This window comes from Ursus maritimus, unplaced genomic scaffold (genome assembly GCF_017311325.1).
Source record: "Ursus maritimus isolate PB19 unplaced genomic scaffold, ASM1731132v1 scaffold_34, whole genome shotgun sequence".
In the NCBI taxonomy this organism is placed as follows: Eukaryota; Metazoa; Chordata; class Mammalia; order Carnivora; family Ursidae; genus Ursus; species Ursus maritimus.
Window position 1 is genome coordinate 12,126,940 of NW_024426008.1, and position 23,689 is coordinate 12,150,628.

The following is a 23,689-nucleotide window of genomic DNA, read 5'->3' on the forward strand; positions in this document are numbered from 1 at the left end:
ACTGGAAAACTGCCCTTCCCCCATCAACAGACATTGTCTTCTTCTAAAGGCCTAATCTGAATCTTTTCACATAATCTGTGTTAAATTTTCTACCATTGCCACACCCTCTTCCTCTCAGACACTTCTGCCTGGAGAATTAATGTTTTTAATCAACACTCATACACAACACTCCTTGGTTACAACGTACCACATCGACTACTCAATTTAAGTGCTGGTAGCTAAGGACAAAAGAATAATTGGTGGAGACAAGGCATTGATTTCTGAATGGCTGATTTTAATGGCGACGTGACTAGTTACAAATGCATTCAGTCATGCCCACAATCAAACGAGTAAAACCTATGGTACCCATGTTGGCCGTGAAACAGTGTTGCATTTGTTTAATATTTAACATACTGAGAAATAAGTTATTTTTCTAAGCAAACTACAAAAAACCACTTTAATTGACCCTACAGATGAAATAAATTAAAACATGGAACATGGCTTCCGCCTCCCCTAAATAACTACAAAAGAACATCTACCGATGTTACTTGAGTGAATTGTATTTGATGAATGACACAAATCGATGTTTGGAGACAGTAATGCTCCTGGAGGAGAAGCAAATTTTGCTGCCCCAAAATTTGCCTCTTTGGCGTATTCATTATTTCAAGCTGGTTATTTTTTTTATCCCTAAAGATTTATTAATTTATTTTGGGGGGGAGGGAGAGCGAGTGAGCGGTGGGGCGGAGGGAGAGAGAGAATCTCAAGCAGACTCCCTGCTGAACGCAGAGCCCCAACCCCATGTGGGGCTCAATCTCATGACCCTGAGACCACAACCTGAGCCAAAATCAAGAGTCAGACGCTTAACTGAGCTACCTGTACACCCCTAAGCTGATTATTTTTAAGAGACTGCAGACTCAAGAGAAACTCTGAAAATGAGTAGAAGTTACCCTTTTAAGAGACATTTACATCTAAAAGAGAAATCTCCATTTGTAAGGGTGTCTCCTTCAGTACCAAGAGGGGGAAGGCTCTAGAAACTATTATCGACGGAAAAGGCATGGACTTCAATCTGTATAGAAACCTCACCCTGGTTTACTATGCTTTTTCTGGTAACCTCCCATAATGGACTCCCCACCCCCAGCATCTCTTGTCTTTAACTGGAGATGATGTTTAAGGTAATGGCTTCAGCCAGGGAGTGTTTTCCCAGGTCTCTCCCATCTACACAGAAGGAATACATGTTGTTTATTAAACGTAGTTTGATTTTTTCTTTTTTTTGAGTAGACTCCTCGCCCAATGTGGGGCTCGAACTCACAACCCCAAGATCAAGAGTCACATGCTTTACCGACTGAGCCAGCCAGTCACCCCAAGTCCCAGGAGTATGAATTTTATTTGCTTTGTTATGCTAAAATGTATAAAAGGAAGTCACAATAAACAAATTTTATGTAATCCCTAAAATAGGCATTAACAATTGGGTAATGTTCAGACATATCTCACCAAGTGCCATTCTAGAATGTTGAGATACCACAACTATATAAAAGAGAGTAGGTCCATAGTTTTTAGTGTGGGACTTGGGGGAAATGAGACACTACAGTCTTATTTTTATATCTATGGTGGAGAAAAATCTCTCAACATCTATCAGTTTTATATGTAAATCACTTGCAGACACACTACGATAAGAGCGTTGAGATAAATAACCGTGGATATTTGTAAATTAAAAAGATAGACAATCCTCAATTTTTGCTAAATCCCAAAATCCATATAATTTAAAGCAAATGGGGCACAATGTTAACAACCAGTGATTCCAGGTGAGGGTTATATGGTGTTCACTCTACTATTATTTTTAACTTTCCTGTAAATTTGCAAATTTTCAAAATAAGAAATGAAAAGGCACATAAAACAAGACACCATGAATGAAGTAAAAATCGAAGTCACAGACAAAACATTTGTCAATGAATACCACTAATTTTAGAGAAAAAAAGGACCCATCTATAGGTAAATCCTTCTCCTAAGAGCAGGGGAGAAACACCTGATATGCATTAAAATAAACCGATTTGGAAGGCAAGAGAGCCCTCATCTTATGCCCTCATGGACATTCTCCCAGAGTTCTCAGAGTGCGTTTTTCTTGGTCCAACACTGGCTGTCCTCTTTAATCACGGAAAACACAGCAAATCTACTGACCTGTGCGTTTACACGTGATGACCCCGGTTTTAAAAACGCGAAAATTTCATTCAGGAGCGTCGGGAGAACAAAGCTCTCTCCATAAAATGAAACTGTTCTCTTAACTTTAAGGAAGAAAAAATATTTTCTCAGTTGAATGCCTGAAAACTGCTTGTATTACGAATTTCTTCCCTATCACTTAAATCGGCTATGCTTTATAATAAAGTACGTAGTTTTGATTGTTGCGTGAGGCCTCAGCTAAATGATAAAGGGTCCCATTTCTTTTTAGATCTCTGGCTGAACGGTATCAGCTTAGCAAAGGAACATGTTTTCTTTCTAATCTTCATTTACTTTGAGATATGAGATCGCACAATGGCAACCTCAAATCATTTGTCTCTTGGTGGAAAAGCAGAGCGAAAACCATAGGCTGTGAATGTCAACACTGAAATAATCTGCCCCCCAAACCTGATACTCCCTTCACGATTACCAGGCCTTCAAGTGCGCATGTGGGACAACACCACAGGGTTGGGGTTCCCTCCTCCTGGGTTCTGAGGAAGAAGGAAACTTACATCCAAGAGCTAAGGAATAACTAAGGGGCAGGTAACATGAGGAAGCAAGGACAGCAGAAGCCCACCAGTCCTTTGAAATGGAGACACGGGTGACATTAAGATACAAGTCCCTGGGAAGCTGGACATAAGTGGATCCCAAGAGCAATAGCTTTACCATCTGGAGATAGTACTCACTGCTAGAACATTCATCCTAGGCCTCAGAAATTGCCCAAATATGGCCGCCTCTCCTCCCACTCCCCATACCTACCACACCCTTTCTGTCTTAGAGCCCCACTCCCCATACATACTACTCCCTTTCTGTCTTGGATCACATAAGAGAACTGAGGCAGTAATATGGGGCACTATGAAAACAAGTTTTTGGATAGCTTGATAGCAGGGTCTGAGGAGACAGGGGGCAGGGGTGAGTCGAGACAAGTATTTGGAAAATTGAGTTTCTCTGTAGAAACTATAATAATAAAGATCTCAAGTTTTTAAATAAGATATCTTTTCTAATAAGCTAAGCTGATTCATAGAATCAACTAAGATGGACATTGCCACTTTTTTTGTTTTTAAAAACATTAATATATATTGTTAGATGCGAAAATTAGTCAGAAATAGTCACATTCAATCAAGCCCATCTTTTCAAGTTCCCTGAGAGGACACCGATACGCTACACAGCACCATGTTACAGCAGAAAGCAAATTATTCACAAAGACCGATTCAAGTCAAATTTCTATTTCGCCAGATAAAACCTGCAAGATAAATTATATCTTTACAATTGGTTGCCACTATAAATTTATTCAAATCACGAAAACTGTCATAATTAAAGCTCTCAAAGTAATTTTGGCACAGATGAGATCTTGGTCATTTTGTTAAGTCCCTGAGTTCTTTTAACAGGCTGGTTTTTGCATTCAGCCTCATCCCCGGCTCCGTGGGCCACTGCCCCCCACAGGGCCTCCCAACCTGCCCCGGCCCCATGCTAACTCTAGGTCAACCTTTCTAGCCCACCGTGCTGGGCAGAAATCACGCAGCTTCGAGAACAGTCACAATCGGAGTCCCCAACCCAAAGAGCGTGCCCTGTAGTTTCTCTGTTTTATTACCGGGCAGAAGAATCAGGTAGGGGGCGTCTCATGCATGCGTCCTGTCCTTTTTAAAGTCGCCTAAAACGAACCGTTAGTGTTTTAATGTCTCCAGGGCTTTATGCCTCAGGTGCTCATCCAAACACTGGATGGCAAAGAGGTCAATGTCCGTGTCAAACTTGTTGGCGAACAAGTGATGCTTGCGTAACATCCAGTTCAAGTCACCTGCTCCGAACACGCACACAGAACGCACGTGGACCCCACTGCAGGGTGGGTAGGGGGCACCCTTGGAAACATCACCTTCGAAGTACTGCCATTTGACGAACCTTGCAATCGCGTGCATGTCGGACATGTCATACTTCTGGCTTAGGGACAGGGAACCCGGGACATCAGGGATCCTCTGGATAGTGGCCCAGAGATACTCATCCGGGCTGTACGTGTCTTTCGCCCACTCCATAAACTTCTGGATTTTTTCATTCTCTAGCACATACCCCACGTACTTCCTACTGACCACGAAATAGGCACTGCCTGAAAACAGAGGTGTCTCAAGAGGAGGGAGCATTTTGTCAGTCCCCGTGTTCGTCAGCTTTCCGTTCACAACCGTATAATGCTTTTTCCACCTTTCTTTTTTATTGGATGGCATTCTCTCAGTTTCTAGGTTGTTTTCACCCATCAGCGACTTGAGCTTCCGGACAATTTCCAAGTTGGTTTTAATAGGAAAGTCCATACCGCAAAGATTTATCAAGTACTTCCAGTCCGCGCTCATCCTGTAGACGTCTTGCATGCAGTTGAGGTCGGCCTGAACCCGACTCCAGGAGGCATACACCACGCTCTCCAGCTGACTGGCCACAAAGACGTTACTGAAGCAGGACGCGATGCCAATCACCGCGGCCAAAAACGAATCGGCCGATTTTCTGTCCACGTGAATGCAGTAGAAATTCTGGGGCATGTAGATGGCCCTGAGGAGCCGGTCAAGCATTTCGATTTTGTGGTGAACCACTATAGAATAGGCTATGGGAAACTCCGCCTCTTCTTTACTAAGCGGTTGCATGATGTATTTGCGGCGCTTGATGAAAGAATTACAGTCTCTGGTCATGTTGATATAGTCATCGCTGGTCCACCGAGGGCGCTGCCGAAAGTTCACAGTCAGAAGTTCGAGCTGCACCTTCTGGATTTCATCTACATCCCCCTGTAAGACTTTGGTGCAATTAATATTCCTACTAGGATTCTCTCCAACCAGCTCCAAATGCCCGACGCTTACAAACTCGGGCTTTTGATGAATTCTTAAAACAGAGAAGGTGAGTAAGGAAAGAACAAGAAGCAGGAAGTAGTATTTAGTGGGATAAGAGAAAAGTCTCCTCCGCAGCAACTTCCTCAGCATCTCAAACAACAGTCAGGGGCTTTTCCTTAATTAAGGGCAGTCCTCCAGGCTTCAAGCAGTCATGGTTTCTCTTCTGTCGCGGCCTTGAGAGTTGTTAGTTCGCATTTATCAAATGTGCAAAGGCATCTTGAAATGGATCACAGCACTAAAAGAAAAACAGAAGGAACGTATGTAAATAGTCTTTTTCGACATCTTCTCAGGTTTAAATACCATCCTCTTCGCTATGAGGTCTGATGCTCAAAACAGAACCAAACTGGTCGATCAGCGGAAATGGGTAGTGTTATAGGAAACCCACAGTCTGTAATATTAATACCAGATTATTAAAAAAGAATACATGGGTGGAGGGGGCTCCTGACTTGCTCAGTTGGTGGAGAGTACAAGTCTTGATCTCGGGGTTGTGAGTTCATGCCCTACGATGAGTATGGAGATTGCTTAAAAAAAATATCTAAAAAAAAAAAATTAATAATAATAATAATAATAGTACAAGGATGTGCTAACGTATCCTACGTTATACTATACCTCTCAGGAATACTGAGGCAACGAAAATCACAGTTGAAGACCTAGGCTATAATTATTTAGCTCTCCACAGTTGGCGAGGTGAGTTTTTGTCCCTGTGCCAGTACTAATGAGCAGCCTTTGCGTGAAATCGTTCCTCATCTGGGCTCCTCCTGACACATCCACTAATGTCCGTCAGTTGGCATCAGCAGCCCCTAATCTTTGAAGAGATCAGCTCCATTCTGCTCTGTACCAATTTAGGCCTAGAGGTGCTGTTAAGAAGGTCAAAAGGAGCTGTGACCTCTAAGAATCTCTGAAGGGAAAAGCAAGTCAAGTGAATTTTCGAACTAAGCCAGGAAGGCCCAGCTGATACCAGGCCAGATTTGGGTCTGTTCTGAATCTCTCTTAGTTTCTTCAGTTCCATACCAGGCACCACAGGAAGAGAAGACATACACAGTCCGAAATAGAGACATAGCCCTGCATTTCCTGCGTTTCTTTTAACAAGTTATAATAATTAATGCTTGCGAGAAACAACAGTTGTATACAAATTATAATGTATGACACACCTGTTGTCTACGTTCAAAGGAGGAACCCAACCCATTTTTATTATGTTTATAAATATTACAAAATATATAGTTTTCAAAAATCAATTTTATAATTTGGCAATTGGTTCTATAACTAGTAAGTGCTACTGCTCTTTTTTTTTAAGATTTTATTTTTAAGTAATCTCTATACCCAACTAGGGGCTCGAACTTACAACCCCGAGAGCAAGAGTCCTATGGTCTACTGCGTCAGCCAGGCACCCCAAGTGCTACTGTTCTAACAAAGAAAGCCAAATACCACTGATCATCTCCATACCAGATTTATAGAGATTTGAAACTGGTTTTTAATACCACGATTAGCACTAGAACTTTTAAATATTTAGTTAGGAAATAAATTGTGAATGTTAACAATAAAAATAAAAATAGATAAATGGCCATTATTAGTATAGAATAATGTTATGAAAAGTACTTAGTTGTTTTGTTTTTTACCATGTAGAATTAAAGAAAGTCTGGCTCATTTAGTTCTTGGATTCCAGGTAACATACTATGTTTGGAGAGGGCGTTTCATGCAGGCAGTTTTCGTACACGTACCAGGCATTCAGCAACGGTGCTATGTCCCATGAGGCTTTTAAAAAAATCTGTGAAATGAAAAGGGAAATGTGTGAAGGGATGTAATGCCCATGGAAGTACACACACACTCAGAAAGCATGCTGGTGAACTAATCCTATATATTCACTCTTTTTCCCCCTCAAAATTATGGTTGGTTCATTTCTTGCTTTTAAAATTTCCTTCTCTGCAATCTTACTTGTTTTTCTAATGATGGTTATGTATTGCTAAAGCTCTGAAAATATTTGCAATTTGGGTCAAGCTTTTCCAAAGAAAACTCTAGCAACATGTCCCAAAGTGGGTGCCAAGGAACGGTGTAATGGTCCAATACTATTGGAAAATCCAATATATTCTACCCCCACTGTGCAGATTCCCGGTGCCCACTGGCCCATTAAAACGATCTTACAACTGAGTTAGCTGCTTATCTCGTCTTCTTCCAACTATCTTGTCCACCACCCGACTCCAAACCTGCATGAGCAAGAAATGTGGGGGGATTCGGCAAAAATACTGAAGCGTGGCAACCATTAAAACATCAGATCGTAAACAAGACGAAGCCACTAGGCAGCTCCTGCTCCGCATTGGTTCAGACATTTGAAGAAATCTCTGTCCAATCATTAGGTGATCTGATCTCCAAGCTAACTGAATAGGGACTTAAGAGGCCTCATACTACAAAGAAAATAAACTTTTGAAAACTAACCTAGAAAAGTCACTTAACAAAGAGCAACAACACCAAACCCCAGGCAGGGCAGGGGCAGGGGCAGAGGTCTGACTTCCAGAGTGGACACATTTTAAAATCTCCCTTTCCTCCCCTCCCTCTTCTCTTCTTTTTCTTTTCTTTTCTTTCTTTCTTTCTTTTTTTTTTTTTTAAGAGAGAGCACGTACAAGCGGGGGTGGGGAGGGCGCACGGGGAGGGGGCAGGAGGGGCAAAGAGAGAGGGAGAGAATCTCAAGCAGGCTCCTCGAAGCCCAATACAGGGCTCAATCTCATAGTCCTGAGCTGAAATCAAGAGACAGATGCCTAACCAACTGAGCCATCCATGCACCCCTAAAACCACCTTTTAACAACAAAAAATTATAGAGTATGTCAAGTAACACAAAAGTCTGGCCCATATACAGGAAAAAAGCAGTCAATAAAAACTGTCCCTGAGGAAGTCCAGGCATTGGACTTAACAAAGACTTTAAGTCAGCTATTATAAATATTTTCAAAGAACTAAAGAACTGAAAATATGAGAATGATATTTAACTAAATTTAGAATTTCAATGAAGAGACAGAAAATAATAAAGAAAAAAACCCAACAGAAATCTGGAATTAAAAGTACAAGAAACTGGGGCGCCTGGGTGGCACAGCGGTTAAGCGCCTGCCTTCGGCTCAGGGCGTGATCCCGGCGTTATGGGATCGAGCCCCACATCAGGCTCCTCCGCTGGGAGCCTGCTTCTTCCTCTCCTACTCCCCCTGCTTGTGTTCCCTCTCTCTCTGGCTGTCTCTATCTCTGTCGAAAAAATAAATAAAATCTTAAAAAAAAAAAAAAGTACAAGAAACTGAACTGAAAAATCGTCAAGAGGGGCTCAACAGCAGGTTTAAACTGACAGAAGAAAGAATCAGTGGAATTGAGGGCAGGTCAAGTGAGAGTATCCAGTTGGAGGAACAAAAAGAAAAGAGAATTAAGAAAAATGAACAGAGCCCCAGAGATGTGTGACATACCATTAAGCATTCTCAACAGATCTATAATAGGATCTGCAGAAGGAAAGGTGGGGGGGGAGGGCTGTATACATGAGCATGGGAGGTAGAAAAAAATATCTGAAAAATGCTGCAGACTTCCCCTTGGCAACTGTCTTAGCAAGTATCCTAGAGAAAAGTCCCTCCCTTGAACACTGATGCCTTTCCTGAAAGAGAAGACTTCCATGCATATCCCCCCATGAATATTTTTAAGTAGAAAACACAACTTAGGAAGAAATGGAAGAAGAAAATAATTTCACCATGTGAAGAAAACAGGGAAAGCCAGGACTTAAAGGCCATAGTTCTTAATAGGTGGCTTTTTATTTTTTTATTTTTTTAAAGATTTTATTTATTTATTTGACAGAGAGATAGAGACAGCCAACGAGAGAGGGAACACAAGCAGGGGGAGTGGGAGAGGAAGAAGCAGGCTCATAGCGGAGGAGCCTGATGTGGGGCTCGATCCCATAACGCCGGGATCACGCCCTGAGCCGAAGGCAGACGCTTAACTGCTGTGCCACCCAGGCGCCCCAATAGGTGGCTTTTTAAAATTAAAACCAAGAAGCACAAGAATACGGAGTTCTATCAATACTAAAAGTACACTCTGATCTTTTCTAATTCTGGTACTACGGACAGCTGGTCAAGGAGGGGGACACGAAGAAAAGTGTCGAACACACTTGAGGTAACAATACAGTTTCTAGAAGTATTCCAACATCAAATGAGCAATTCCAACTGGTAAGGTCTAGGGTCCAGCCAAGCACTCACTGGAGTGGGAGAACAGACAAAATGTCCTCAGGGACAGTGAGAGAGGAGGCAGCAAGTAAAATCTGAAAAGCAGACAGACAAAAGGTAACTGATTGAGCAGACCCGAGAATCCCAGACTGACAACAGGGAAAGAAAGAACCAGCTCTGTTTTTGCTACAGGATCTTCAAAAGGTTCAGGGAAATGGTATCACAGATTCCAGAGGGGGTGAGGGTGTTCGAAACAAAAACAAAACAGTATTGACCAGCGGCCGTTTAAAAGCAGTTGGGTCTACCCTGAAACCTGGCCAAGACCCAAGACTTAGTCTCTGCAGGCTGGGGCGCTAGGCACAATGGAAAGCAGGGTTTCCAAGCAGGATACAGTGGAACCCAGTGAACCCAAAGCCAATAGGTATTGAGATCTCCTTCCCTATTTCCAGCTATCAGTTCCCAGAACTCTGACAGCCAAAGCCCATGCAGGAGTTCATTCACTAGGGAATCCAACCAGGCCTAGACTTAACTACGTTGCTTAAATTGGAAGTTTCCCCAAATGTTCATGGAAACAGATTGTGTACAGGAAGAAAACTGATAATAATATTGTCAGAGAGATAAGAAAAAATATTGCATTCAATCAATCAATAAGATTGTATGGCCTGAAAATAGGTAAAACAACACTCCCATTCCATATGCTCTTTTGCAATATAACCTTAACATTCTCCAATCAAGTAATAGTCAAAATTTCTTTCCCCTTGAATCTGGACAACCTCATGACTATACTGACCAGTAGAGTTTGGCAGAAGTGATACAATGGGGCTACCAAGGCTGGGTCATGGAAAACTAGGCGGCTTGCAATGGGTTGTCTTAGAAAATTTGCTCTCCAGAGGCTTCCTTTCAGAACCAGCTTCCATGTTGTAGTAAGCCAGCCCAGGTGCCAGACATGTAAGTGAGGAAGCCACCAGATGACTCCAGCCCGTAGTCACTCAAGTCTGCTCTGAATTCCTGGCCCTCAGAATGTGTGAGCAAAAAATAAAATGGAAATGTCCATATTACTACATTTGGGGAGGTCTGCCTCACAGCAGGGACTCTAACAAATCAGAAACCCCATAAACAGAACACTTAGGAAATAAAAAAGAACTCCTAAAAATTAATGACATGATAGGAAAAATGCAACACTCAATGGCAGTGTTGGAAAAGAAAGCTGAGGAAAACTCTCAAGGAATTAGTTAGACAAGTAGGCAAACCAACTGATGGGGAAATTGGAGGGAAAAAAAAATGTAATTTAGAGAATCAGACCAGGAGATCCACTCTCTGAATGAATAACAAGACCTGCAGAAACACAAAACAGAAAAAAAAATGGAAGGAAGCAATCAACAGTGAATGGTTGAAGATTGTTTCTCACAAAGAAGGAAGTTTCTAGACTGACGCTTCTTNGAATGCCGATACAATGGGTGAAAACAGATCCACACTGAGACACAGTCCTGAATCATGAAATATTGGAATATTGGGAAACAGAACATCATATAGGTCTCCAGAAGGCGAAAAATAAGCCCCCTAGCCAGGATTCAGAAGCACAGGGTCTTCATATCTCACAGAAACCATCCATAGAAGGCAGATAATGAAGAAAATGGCAAGGGTGTCAACAATGCTGAAGGAAACCGAATTCCAGAGAATTCTTTGAACCACAGGAATTACTAAGTCAATTAATGGTAAAATAAAAACATTTTATATCTTAAGACAGGTAAGGTCTCAAAATATTTACCTTTATGACTTTATCTGAAGAAGCTACTAGAGGATGAACTCCTGAAGTGTGGAGGTGCCTGACTGGCTTGGTCCACAGAACGTAGGACTCAATCTCGGGGCTAGAAGTCGGGCACCACTTTGCAGGTAGAATTTATTAAAAAACAAAAAACCAAAAAAAAAAAAAAAATCCCTAAAGTATAAACTAAGAAAGGGGAAAACATAAGAATAAAAAAACATATATTCCAGGATGATGGTAAAGGAACATCCTAGAAACAGGCCAACAGATAACCGTAGCAAGCTGGGGCCGATCAGAAGGCCCCAGGAGAGGGTGGCTCTGTCTGGTCAGTGGGTGCAGTGACTGACTCTAGATTTCAGTTCAGGTCATGATCTCAGGGTCATGAGGTCAAGCCCGGAGTCAGGCTCCATGCTTAGCAAGGAGTCTGCGGGAGAGTCTTTCCCCCTCCTCCTGCCCCTCCCCTGTCTTGCATGCATGAGCCCGGGGGCATGCACGCACTCCTTCTCTCCCTCAAATAAGTACATAAATAAACAAATTTTTTTTTTTTTAAAAAGGCCCAAGAGAGATGTCTTCAAGATGAAACTGATGGAATAAATGATGGGAGTAAGCATATTGAAAACCGATTTAAACAACCAGCAGTCTGGGTCGTGAATTTGTAACTACAAAGCAAATGAGGGAGGGTTGGGGTGAATAATTATTGCCTCCAAAGAAATTAGTGACATGCAATGATGAAAAAAGCCATCACTGCGCCTGTGGATTAGCTCTGAAGAGCACCGGTCTTAATAAGGTAAGCACGATTTTCCCAATGGAGATTCACTGAAACCTGATTAGGAGGACAGAGCAATGGGAAAGGTGATTGTTGAAAGAAACGGGTTGTGTGCCTTGCCCAGCATCACATAACCGCCCACGGGAGAAGCTCAAAATCACGTTGCGGCTCCAAGCGAACGACCTCTGCCTAATTTAATCCACCACCTTTCGTCTTGAACAGCTCACCATGGTAAGGATGGGACAGAGGAAGTGAAGTGGGGCACTGTTTTCACAAGGATACGTACGTGAGGAGATCCGTGTAAGGAAGTCGGAAACCCAGGGATTGCGGAATCTGGATTTCAGTTTGGAATATGTCAGGACACAGAGGACCTTAACGATGTAATAACTAAGAGCTAGATAGGACTAGCACAAGCCTCAATATTTTATTTTATTTATTTATTTATTTATTTTTTTAAAAGATTTTATTTTATTTATTTATTTGACAGAGATAGAGACAGCCAGCGAGAGAGGGAACACAAGCAGGGGGAGTGGGAGAGGAAGAAGCAGGCTCATAGTGGAAGAGCCTGATGTGGGGCTCAATCCCATAACACCAGGATCACGCCCTGAGCCGAAGGCAGACGCTTTAACCGCTGTGCCACCCAGGCGCCCCAAGCCTCAGTATTTTAAATAAACCGATTCTAAAAGATGACATTCATCCCAATCACACACTAGTTTCAGTGAACTTAGAGAAGTATCACCACATAGAGAAGAAAAAAAAATTAAAGAAACAAGCTACCTGTGGCTCAAACGGTATTTTCCTAAATTCTTTTTTTACGAATAATTTTTAAAAAGGCAAAGCAGGAAGAGGGTGGAAGAAGGGAATGATACATGTTTTTATTATAAACTAACAGGACGTAAGGTAAAGGTACTTGGACTTCGAAGGAGGATTTACCATATTTACATAAATTTGCATATGCGTACATACACACCCCTAAGAACAATCAGGATTTTCCTGTTCAGCCTCGAATTACTCTCAAGACTCCCAGACAAAGGGCAAGATAAAAAGCGCCCTGCACTGGTTAGTTTTGTTAACCTTGGGTAAGGTTAGAGCTGACAGGTTGAGTCAGCTGTAAAAAATGAAAGGGCGGCTTTCAAAAAGGTAATCTCTTTTCTCCTCAACCATCCCCCCCCCCTCATTCTGGCTTAAGGCCAGACAAAACTATTATACATACAAATAATTCTCTCTCCCTATTGCCTATTGTTTCATTTTTAATGGTGGAAATATTTTTTTCTTAAAAAACATACATGTGCGCGTGCACGCAAGTAGATGCACACGTGTGTGCCCGCACAGGTATGCGTAAACGAACAGCTGGATGGCTAAGTCGGGGTCCACAACCTATGGCCCTTCTGCCCAGAATTTCACAGACTCCCAAGGACTATTATTCCATGCCCCAGAGGCTGCTGTGATACCCACTACTGTGACTCATGCTAGAGCTATCCAAGTATCCCGGAGGAGCGGGCCTCGAACACCACCCTGAAGTAGCAGAGGGAAGCAACTCGAAGAGATGAGATCGATGAGATCTCAAGGTGATTCCCTGCCATTCTGGGTGCGTGACTCGCTGCACCAAGGTGCCAGCATTTTCTGAGGCGTCGCCTTAACACAAGCTCCTGAGACCCCAACCGTGTCCGCTCCTCCAGACCGGCCAGGGAAAGCTCTTGGGGTCCCCAAAACTTAGGGCCATGATTAAAAACACCAAGCTCCACAGTTTAGGTCACTGTATCCCAGAGTTCAATGCAGAGTTTTCTTGGGCTCCAGCCACGGAAACATGGGTGACAGGGAAAACCTTCTGAGATGGGCACTGAACCCTGTTTCCTGTGCCCTCTTTGGAAAGGGGGCCCTCCACATGAAGTAAGATATTATACAACTAAAGCCAGATGGTGTGACTAAGGGAGCAGAGGGCTGAAAGCATGTCTCCCTTCTCCAGACCCCCCATATTCTAGGGCCAGGCACAGAAGGTGCCACAGAGAATCACTCAGTCATGTTTGTTGAATGAATACAAGTCTCTTTCAAAGGAAGCCCACGTTCCTCTGCTAAAAAATTGAATTAACAGCTCTCCTCTCTCCCTTCTGAAGAGTTGTTTCTAGTTCTCTACGTATGCCTTGTGGGCCCTGGAGCTCAGGAAACCTACATGAAAAATGCCAGACTTGCTAGCTTTCAAGTAGGGGCAAATCTTAGACCCTTCCTAGTTCTGGGCATTCTTGGGGGAAGTACGTGCTTTTCAAAACAATTTATAACTGACTAAAACAGAGGCTCCATTTTTCTAAAATCTTAAAGGTAGTGATTAAGAGTTATAAGACAGTTGATCGGTTCTTAAACGTAATAAAAATCAGTATTTTAAAGCTCAGTAAGCAGATTGGATGTTCGAATTCCATTTCTTCCATTTCTACCTTCTCTTTACAATTCCATTGGCTGTTTCATCCCATATTAAAGTGTATTTAATAATTATGTAAAAATTCAAAATATATAGTATAATTAATGAAAGTTTCTCAATGGCCTGCTCCTAATTTCAAATTAGATGAAATTAAATAAAATTGGGTTCCATCTATGTGGTCACCTATAAAGGAGAAGAAAGAAAGAAAGAAAGAAAGAAAGAAAGAAGAAAAGAAATGAAGAATGGAAGGAAAGGAAAGGAAAAGAAGGAAGGAAGGGAGTGAAAAAGAAAGAAAAAAAAAGAAAAAACGGGGGAGGGAAGGAAGAGAGCTCTCCATGCCTGAATTAATGCATGAAAAATTCTGTAGAATTTTTTTCATTTATTCACTATACTACTGTGGGACGAAACTAACTCATGCATTTCATTCATTGCTGGAAATAGCACTCTTGTCTGTCCCCACGGCTTTCTCCTCTGGAGGCACAACCGGGGGGACTTTAGCAGCTGACGCCATTCCTGCCTACAGGCTTGGCAGGCAAAATGCACTACACCCACGTCTCTGCCCCAGAACTGAAAGCTGTTAAGTCCACCAAGAGGAAAAGAAAGGCTCCAAGAAGGCTTCCTTGATTACAGCTGACTGGAATCATGAAAGATGGGTAGGGTTTAGACAGTAGGTAAAAGGAGAGAAAGGAGGCTACAGAAAAGCCCTGTCCTGTCATGGACGACACCTCATCCCTACAGTGAAGTTACTCAGTAATCATGAAAATGCTCAAACCATCCCCAGAAAGGCAGGAAATCTGGAAGAGCCAAGACAGAAACTGGAAATTTCCTTTGTAAATCTAAGGTGCACAGTAAGTACACAGAGACCACAGAGACTAGACTTGGCCTGTGCTTTGTACTCTGAACGCCATCTTTTCCTTGCCCACCCCCTTACACACATGTGCACACATCTGGAATGTTTGAGACTAAAGACCAATGCTCTTCATCGGGGGCTATCCAGAATACCTGATGATAACTCGTGAGGGGGAAAGACCCAATAACTGGCCTGGCTTAGTCCTTTTCCCAAGAAGCTACACATGTTCGTTAATGGAGTCAAGAGAGGTGGGGGATGGGATGAGCGCACCAGCAGCCCCAGAAACAACGCCAAAAAGCGTTCCAATGGACTTGCTGAGGGCCACTTCTCTTCCCCGTCAAGGTGTATGTATCCTTTGGCCATCCGAGTGGGGCCTGTGGCTGAAGAAGCAGGGCTTCAAGACCCTGCCTCCAACCTCAGTACTCAGGCAAGCACGGAAATGAGGAAATGTAGGAAGAATATAGCTGGTCACTTCAAACAAGATTCTAGAATTATGTGCCCTTCAGGCCTACATTTGTGTTTTCCACAGCAAAAAAAAGTCCCATTAACCCCACCCATTAGTACCCATGCTTTCTTGACATTCTGAAACCTCTTCGAATTTATAATTCAGTGCTAGAAGTATATATGGGGGCACCTGGGTGGCTCAGTCAGTTACGTGGTTGACTCTTGGTTTCGGCTCAGGTCATGATGTCAGGCTCCTGCGATCAAGCCCTGTGTCGGGCTCTGCGCTCGAGCCGTCGAAGGTTATGTCCCTCTCCCTTCCCCCCTCCCTCGGCTCACACTCTCTCACTCTCTCTAAAATAAATAAAATCTTTAAAAAAAAATACATATGGATTTACAAGTTTTATACACTCCCTTGAAAGCCAAAAGAACGCCCATAATTGCACAAAAGTACCAGAATTAAGGCATTATATTAGTAGTCTGGAAAAGCAAATGATAAACTAAATATGGGGTATCCATACGGAGGAATATTACTCAGCTGTGAAAAGGAACGACATTCAGTCGCATGCTACAACACAGATGAACCTTTAAAACGTGCTAAGCGAAGTAAGCCACAAGAACACAAATACTGCATGATTCCACTACGTGTGGTACCTACAGTCATCAAATTCATAAGAGATGGAAAGTACACCAGAGGTTATTAGGGGCTGGGGGTACTATGTGTGCAGGGGAAGAAGCTATAGTTTATCGGATACAGAGTTTGTTTGGGAAGAAGTCTGGAAATGGACAGTGCAGATGTACTTGATGCCACTGAATTTTCCCTGACATAGTTTTAACCTCGAGAGTTTTTTTTAAACCTCTTTATTAGGATTTTTAAACAGATGCAGCTGGCTTACGTTACAACTAGACTAGACCTTCAGAGTCGATGAGTACCAGTAGAAAATGTTACTTAGAAGAGGCTTTTTAAACGAAGAGAAGACCGACATTAAAGGACATATGTGATGAGAGCATTGGGAGGAGTGAACGAGGAGCAGGGGGTCTTTTTTGAGTTTAGGGTCATGAAAATTTGGACACGAAGAACAAAGACCATCTGTATGCCTCCCTCTCAAAGACTAGTGTTTCTTACTGCCTGTGCAGCTTTATCCCCGTTTCCTTAATGCATGAGCAATGGCTTAACTTTGAAATGGGAAAAACCTGTCCTCTAAGGCAACAGAGTTCATTTGTAGAGGCAGAGCTTTGTAGACTTGAATGAAATATATTTTTGTGCACATACACACACGGTTTTTTGTTTCGTTTTTGTTTTTTTTATTTTAAAGATTTTATTTATTAGAGAGAGAGAGTGCGAGAGAGCAAAAGCAGGGGGAGCAGCAGAGGGAGAGGGAGAAGCAGGCTCCCCGCTGAGCACGGAGCCTGATGGGGGCTTGATCCCAGCACCCTAGGATCATGACCTGAGCAAAAGGCAGACACTTAACTGACTGAGCCACCCAGGCATCCCTGTTTTTGTTATTATTTTTTTTTAAAGAAATCTTCAACCTCATTACCACTACAGGCCAAAAGTGAGTATAAAAGATCTATTGTTCGCTTCAAAGTTCCAGACTTGAAGAGGAATAAACTTTTTCCTTTCATTTTTTTTTAAATCTAATATTAGGCAGTCTAGAATACTAAATACAGCACCACAGTTTTATGGAAACAAAATTTTAGATTTGAAAGGTACTTTCAAGTTTCTTTTGTCTGCTCTTAATTTTGAAGATGGGAACACTAGGCCACAGAGGTCACACGGTTCGCTAGGCCGCACGTCCAGAACAATTATTCAGCAGAGATGGCTTAACAACGGCCCTGGTTTCCATCCCATCTGCTCATCACACAGCCCATAGGTCCTGGGTTTTCTGAACAACCCCAATTTTAAATATTCCAGGCTTTAAATGCTTCCTATGTCCCAGAAATTCTAATCCAAAATATCAGATTCCTTTTTGTTTTTAAAGGAAGTCCTAAAATTCCAGGTCATAGCATGTGTCTGGATTTTTGGCTGACTAATCATCATTGTCAGAGTAGATCTTATCTTTATGATGCAAAAAATTATCAAGTCTAACCATGAGCAAGAATGAGAAGTGCTCTTTAACATATTAAAATCCAGCTCAGCCTCTTGCAACGCACTCCCTTTCCCGAACCGCCCTCCGTGAGATCAAACCTCACTGGTTAGTGGGCGCCACAGAGGAAAACAGCAGTGTGAGGTCAAACAGAAGGGACGGTAATACGATTTCAGCAAGCTGCCTCATCTCTCTGAGCTTTGGTTTCCTCATCTGAAAAGTGGAACTCATGACACCCTCCCCGCTGGGATGGGGGGAAATTAAAAAACCTTCCAAGCGTCTCGCACAGAGACTGGAGGCAGCAGTTGCTGTCATCGCCACCCTCTCCCATTTCAGCCCTGAATTCCACATAATCCTGTCTCTGAACCATTCCAAGCACGTCCTCTGTGAGCTCCTCCTGGGAATCTGACCTAGTCTCAGGCTCCTTGCCCACTCCCCTTATTCACATTGTTTCCTGGGCCTACGACAGGCAAAAAAAAAAAAAAAAAAAAAAAAAAAAAAAAAAAGAAAGAAAGAGTCCTAGTCGTCCAAAATCCCTCCCCTCCCTTCCCTCAAACAAAGGTACAGCAAGACTGTGGATGCTTTTGTCAAATGTGCTTTCAAGCTCGAGTGTTTTCCAGCTAAGGATCCTAGATTTAAATGCTCCCAATTACAGTGTGTTGGGGAGCATACCAGGAATTCTGAGCCCCCTGTGTCAGGTCGGACAGAATGAGGATCTATCAAGAAACCCCAAACCACTGGCCTCCTACTGGATGGTACTCAACCTGTCTTCAGGACTGACTTTACTTTTCTGCACTTGGGGCTCCTCGCCTGTGCACAAGGGCAGCTGGGTTTGGTCAGGGGTCCCCAACTCCCGAGTCCTGCAGCACTCTGCGGCTCCTCAGTGGGCGGACGATGGACAGGGACAGGGGAGGCTGAGCCCTGGCCAGGTTGATTGTGTGGAGTGGAAGACAACCAGGAGGACCCACCGCAAGACAAAATACTAACGAGGCTGTACTCCCACAAGTCTGAGGACTGACTTTCTTACGTAACAGCTTCAGAAATTGATAGGCATTCGATGTACCATGTGTTCACTACTATGGTGGTTTTTTTTTTTCATTTCCTTAAAAGCAGATATAAAAATTGATGGTGCTATCACAATGGAAGTTACCGAGGGGTTAAAGAGATTGTTCAGGTGAAGGGTTAGCAAGAACTTCACATCAAGCATTTTACATCCATTGTCTCAATTCTTGAAACCCTGCAAGTAGTTACTTTCCCTCTCTCACTTCACAGTCAAGGAAACTGAGGCTTTAGGCAGCTTTGAATAGGGTCATTTGCTCCAGTTTACCAGCAGGGAAAAGGTGGGAGGGGGTTCAGCCCCGGGGCTGACTTCCCCAGAGGGTAGAGGGAACAGAGCAGTCTCACTTTCTGGCCAACAACACAGGGTCCAGGTATTAACAGCTTTGAATCATACTTTGCCCTACCTCCTACACCTTCCAAAGAGCCCCAGAACCTTCCAAATATTCCCCTGGGTGTCAATATGACAAACTCTCCTCCTAAGGGCTTTAGTCCTAAGATACAGGGACCCATTTGTGATCTGAGACCTAACCATTCCCTCGAAGCAGATGCATAAACTTGAGTGGCAAACTTGATCCAACATTTTCATTGAATCTAGATTACATTTAGGTATATACGTTGAATTTGAAAGTATTGCCAAAGCCAAGGATGAAGGAATTCTCTACGTAATGACAGGAAAGAAAAGGTTTTTGAGCTCAAACAGCATCCAGGGAGGAGCTGCATTCTAGCATGTATAGAATAAACCCATTAAAAAACAAGGCTCTAAATATACTATCAATGTGCACTAGAAAAACTTGAGAAGCATAGACATACCAGAACTATTCGGTGATCACCGTTTTGTCTCGGGGTGCAGTATTTATTCAAGCACTTTTGCAATGTTTACTTCAAGAATTTCTTTTAAAATTGCAAAGTAAGACAAAATGGCCCCAATACTCCAGCATAAGCTCAAGTCAGGTATGCTGGCAAAGCATTATTGTAAAGATAATTTCCAAAAGAAATAAATTTGTTCAGTTACACATCAATTTCAAGTTCCTTTCCAATGCCTGTCCAGGGACACTCCTGACTTAACATTTGTGCACAGATGTAGTAACAGCTGGGATTCAATTTTCTGTTCTGTTTTTTTTCTATTAATGGACATCGGAGAGTCTTTATTGTTTTTTGCCACAGTTAGTATGCGTCTCGTGGTTGGATATTAAGGGTATTTCCAAATTACACTGTTGTAAACATGAACTATGAACCCTTTTGAAGATACACATAATTTGTTTTCTCTTGCCTTTATAAAGGATTTCCAGGAGTAGGATTCTTGAATCAAAACTTATAAATTTCTATGGCTCTTGACTGCCTTCCAAATGGACTACACTCACTTAGACTGCCAGTAGTAATATCTGAGTACCATTTTCTCTACATTTACTATATAATTATCTTAATTATGTACCACATATTCATCCACTGTATAATTATCTTTGTCATTATCGCAACTGTATAATGGTACATCACTGAGGTTTCATTTTGTATTTCTTTGATTACCAGTGGCTCAATATTTTCTCTTGAGTATATTTATGTGCAAGAAGGAGGGCTTAGTAGCAATGATTTTAGCTCTGGAACCAGACTGCTCAGCTCAAAAACTGGGCGTCATCACCCACCAACTCAGATTTCCGTATGCCCTTAACTTCAAGCTTTAGCTTCTTTGCTGGTAAAAATAATAACAACAACAATAATAACTTCAGGCAATTTGATCGGATTAGGGCCATGGGTACCTTAGAGTTTTTACGAAGAATACGTGAGCCAACCTGTCATATGCTTACGTTGTGTTTGACAACACGGGCCTTTCATAAACATTAGCCATTTATTCACTATTATTATTTCTATTTTTTCTTGTCTGGACAATGTTCAAATCTTTAGCTCATGCCTCGAGGGAACTTTTTTCAGACCTCCACAATCAGAAATCGTATTTCAAGTTTACTAACAATTACCCGAATGCGTTCAATTTAATTCCACACCCAGTAGCTATTATACAAAACAGAATCCTAGGCTCTGGGTTTGGGGGTGGGGGGAAGTACAATCATAAATAATGCATCTTCCCGATCTCAAGGAATCCACACATGCTTATTTGCTGAGCCTTCTGGGGGAAATTATAGGCTTGGTCAATATAGATAAAAACTATTTGGGGAACAATGCATCCATTGTAGTGGTGAAAGGAACAGGAGAGAGTAGGAGCCAGACTGGCCAGAAACATCAGCTCTGAGGGTCCCCCTGGGGGCGGAGGAGGTAAACAGGGACTCCTTCCAGAAATGGCCACACTCCACTGGCAGCTACTACCCGTGCTTCAGGAATTCTCATTGTTAGCCACATGTTTTGTTAATTAGCAGTAGCTGGAAATGAAGCTTCCAGAGTGAACTGGATGACTTTGACTGGCATAACATGAGGAAAGAGCAAACAAAGATGAAATCAGGGTGCTCCAACTTTGTGGATGAACAGAAGCATCCTAGAGGCCTGTCAGGCACAAGTATCTAAAGGACAAACATGCCTGGCAAGTCGAATAGCCTAGGATGCTGCCTTAGGCGCATTCCTGGGTCCAGCCGCTGATTCCAGAAAATTCGTGATTACCTGATTCTAACTCATGATCAGCTGAATCATACAGCCACCCCAAGTGAACCTTTTGTGGGAGACGCAGCCAGAGCCCCTCGACAGGGCAGAAGTGACTCAAGACTTGCTTTTTAACCCTCACGTTTACCTGCAGAGGAGAATGTAGCCCTCCCCAAGGTGCTTCCCCAAAAGATCCAAAATGGCTTGGGGCCCATCACTGTCAACAGCACAGAGGTGGATAGGGAAGGAAAGAATGAGAACCACAAGGCCTGGGTTGAAGTGACATAAAGCATTTACCTGTCCTGGAACAGAGCACTGGCCACAACACTCGCGGAAGTTTCTTTTTTCTTTCGTTTTAAAGCATTTAAAGTGGATTATTTAAAGGAAGTTTAAGGTACATATTTCAAGAGAAACAAGACACACATACATTCTGTATTTGTTACTTTTCAGAGCAGAAGCTCTAATAGCTATTTTATTTTCCATGAATGAACTGCAGGAGCACATCATGGGGAAGAAGAAGTTTTACAGTTTACAAAGAAATCGAGTTCTCAATTTGCTGTAGGGAGAGGGGGACCCTTTGACTCAATTTTAATGATAAGCTTATAATTTTTTTAGTCCAAACACCAAGAGTAAAAGCTTTTGAGTAAGTCCCATCTAGATATGTGTATTTCTTTAAAAATTATATGTACTACTGTACTAATGCACTTTATAAAACAAAAAGATGGGGAAAAGAGGAAATAACGCCTATTTGTATAATCACTTATGGTACAAATACAAATGGTTATTAATATTTGTAAGGAAAGCAAAAGATTAAATATGCTTTATTTTTTTAAAAAAAGATTTTATTTATTCATTTGAGAGAGAGAGAGAACAGGAGCAGAGAGAGGAGCAGAGGGAGAGGGAGAAGCAGACTCCCTGTTGAGCAGGGAGCCCGTCTTGGGGGCTCCATCCCCTGGGATCATGACCTGAGCCAAAGACAGATGCTCAACGGACTAAGCCACACAGGTGTCCCTAAATGTGCTTTATTTTTGAAAACTCTTGGTTAATTATCTTGTTCTAGAGCCCTGTCAAGTACTGCTTCTAAGTTTCCTGTATCCTAACATTTTGTTTTAATGGCTGTCTGGGGTAACAGGGCCGCACGGGAGAAACAGTAGAACACTCTGGGCTCTGCTACCTCAATCCTGATGCTTAGTTTTCAATCCATTCACCAGTTACACAGAGTCTTTCTTGGTGAGATTCAGCTGGTGTTTCTCAATCAAGTGTCCTTGCAAACTAGTCAGTAGGGGTCACATTTTTATGAATCTAACAAATGGATTCAGACCCACTGATACTCCTCACTTAAAACATTTTGTCAGACAATTCTTTTTCCAAGTTCTTAAAGGTTTTTGGTTTTTTAAAAGTTTTGATGTCACAAATCTACCGTATTTCTTGGCAACATGTTTACATTACAGTGAAAACATTTCCAAACGGCTCTTTCCAAAATGTGTCTCTGTAAGTGCAAATTCTTCTGAAAAGCAGTCAACCCCCCTCACTATAAAAATGTCACGATCACCTTGAATTGTTCCTGGTGTACTCACTTTCCCCAGCACCTTGGTGGGTCCATCAACCCAGAAGCCCTCCAAATAGTGTTGATCAAGCGTTTACAACCCCATCGCTAGGCATGCCCCTCCCCCCTTCCCAGAGGACAGTGGGTGGGGCTGAAAGCTCCAACCCTCTAATTACTGGTTCTTTCCGGTGACCACCCCATCCTGAGGCTACCGAGGGGCCCCCCCACAGCTCAGCCACCTCATTAGCATAAACAGGTGTGGAAAAGAGCTCCTTCTATGAATAACAAAAGACATTCCTACCATCCCAATCCCTCAGGAAATTCCAAGGGCTTCAGGGCCCAGTATCAGGAACCAGGGACAAAGACTAAACATGTATGTATTACTCTATCAGGGCTGAGCCTAAGGGTAATCATCGTTCGTAATCTACCTCTGTTTGGCACTAGAAAATGCCTGAGGAATACTGGCGGACGAAGTAGCCGACTTCTCGAACACACCGAAGTCAGCAGACGGTTTTGCCTCCTTCTTCGGAGAGCTCAACTTTGAGGCACCTAATCCATCCCTCCCTCCCCCTTTCCATCAAAGACCAAACCCCCCACCCGGGTAATGGAATCCAGCCTCTGACACCTTCTCTGAAACCAGGCTCAGTCATGGATTTCTCACTCCCACATGTTTAGCTTCTCCCTCACTACCAGAAACTCGCCAGCATCATTAGAATTTGTTCAAGTCTCTCCAGTCTCAATGGAAAAGGAGAGAAAGAGAGAGAAAGAAAGAAAGAAAGAAAGAAAGAGAGAAAAAGAAAGGAAACCACAGACCCCACATTTCCTCACTAACCTGCATGTCTGTTTGGTTTCTCGGTCGCCCTAACCAGCTGCTTCTCCTCTTCCAAAAGCAGTGGTCTTTTTCTCCAGGCCAGACCCCTTCTTTTCTCATCCCACACCCTTCCTCAGAT

The 23,689-nt window shown here is 42.6% G+C and overlaps 1 protein-coding gene across 3 annotated transcripts in view; it reads right to left on the minus strand.

The window, feature by feature from the left end:
• Positions 1–253: 253 nt before the first annotated feature.
• GCNT1 (glucosaminyl (N-acetyl) transferase 1) overlaps positions 254–23,689 on the minus strand; it is a 29,001-nt gene continuing 5,565 nt past the window's right edge. For 2 of the 3 annotated variants that reach the window (XM_040620231.1, XM_040620232.1), the window contains 2 exons: positions 6,770–6,816; positions 254–5,286 (listed from right to left, as the gene is read on the minus strand). In XM_040620231.1, the coding sequence (XP_040476165.1) occupies positions 3,855–5,141 (1,287 nt within the window). In that variant the 5' untranslated portion in view covers positions 5,142–5,286; positions 6,770–6,816 and the 3' untranslated portion in view covers positions 254–3,854. Of the gene's footprint in view, positions 5,287–6,667; positions 6,817–23,689 lie in introns of all 3 variants that reach the window. The other variant, XM_040620233.1, reaches the window with a different exon arrangement.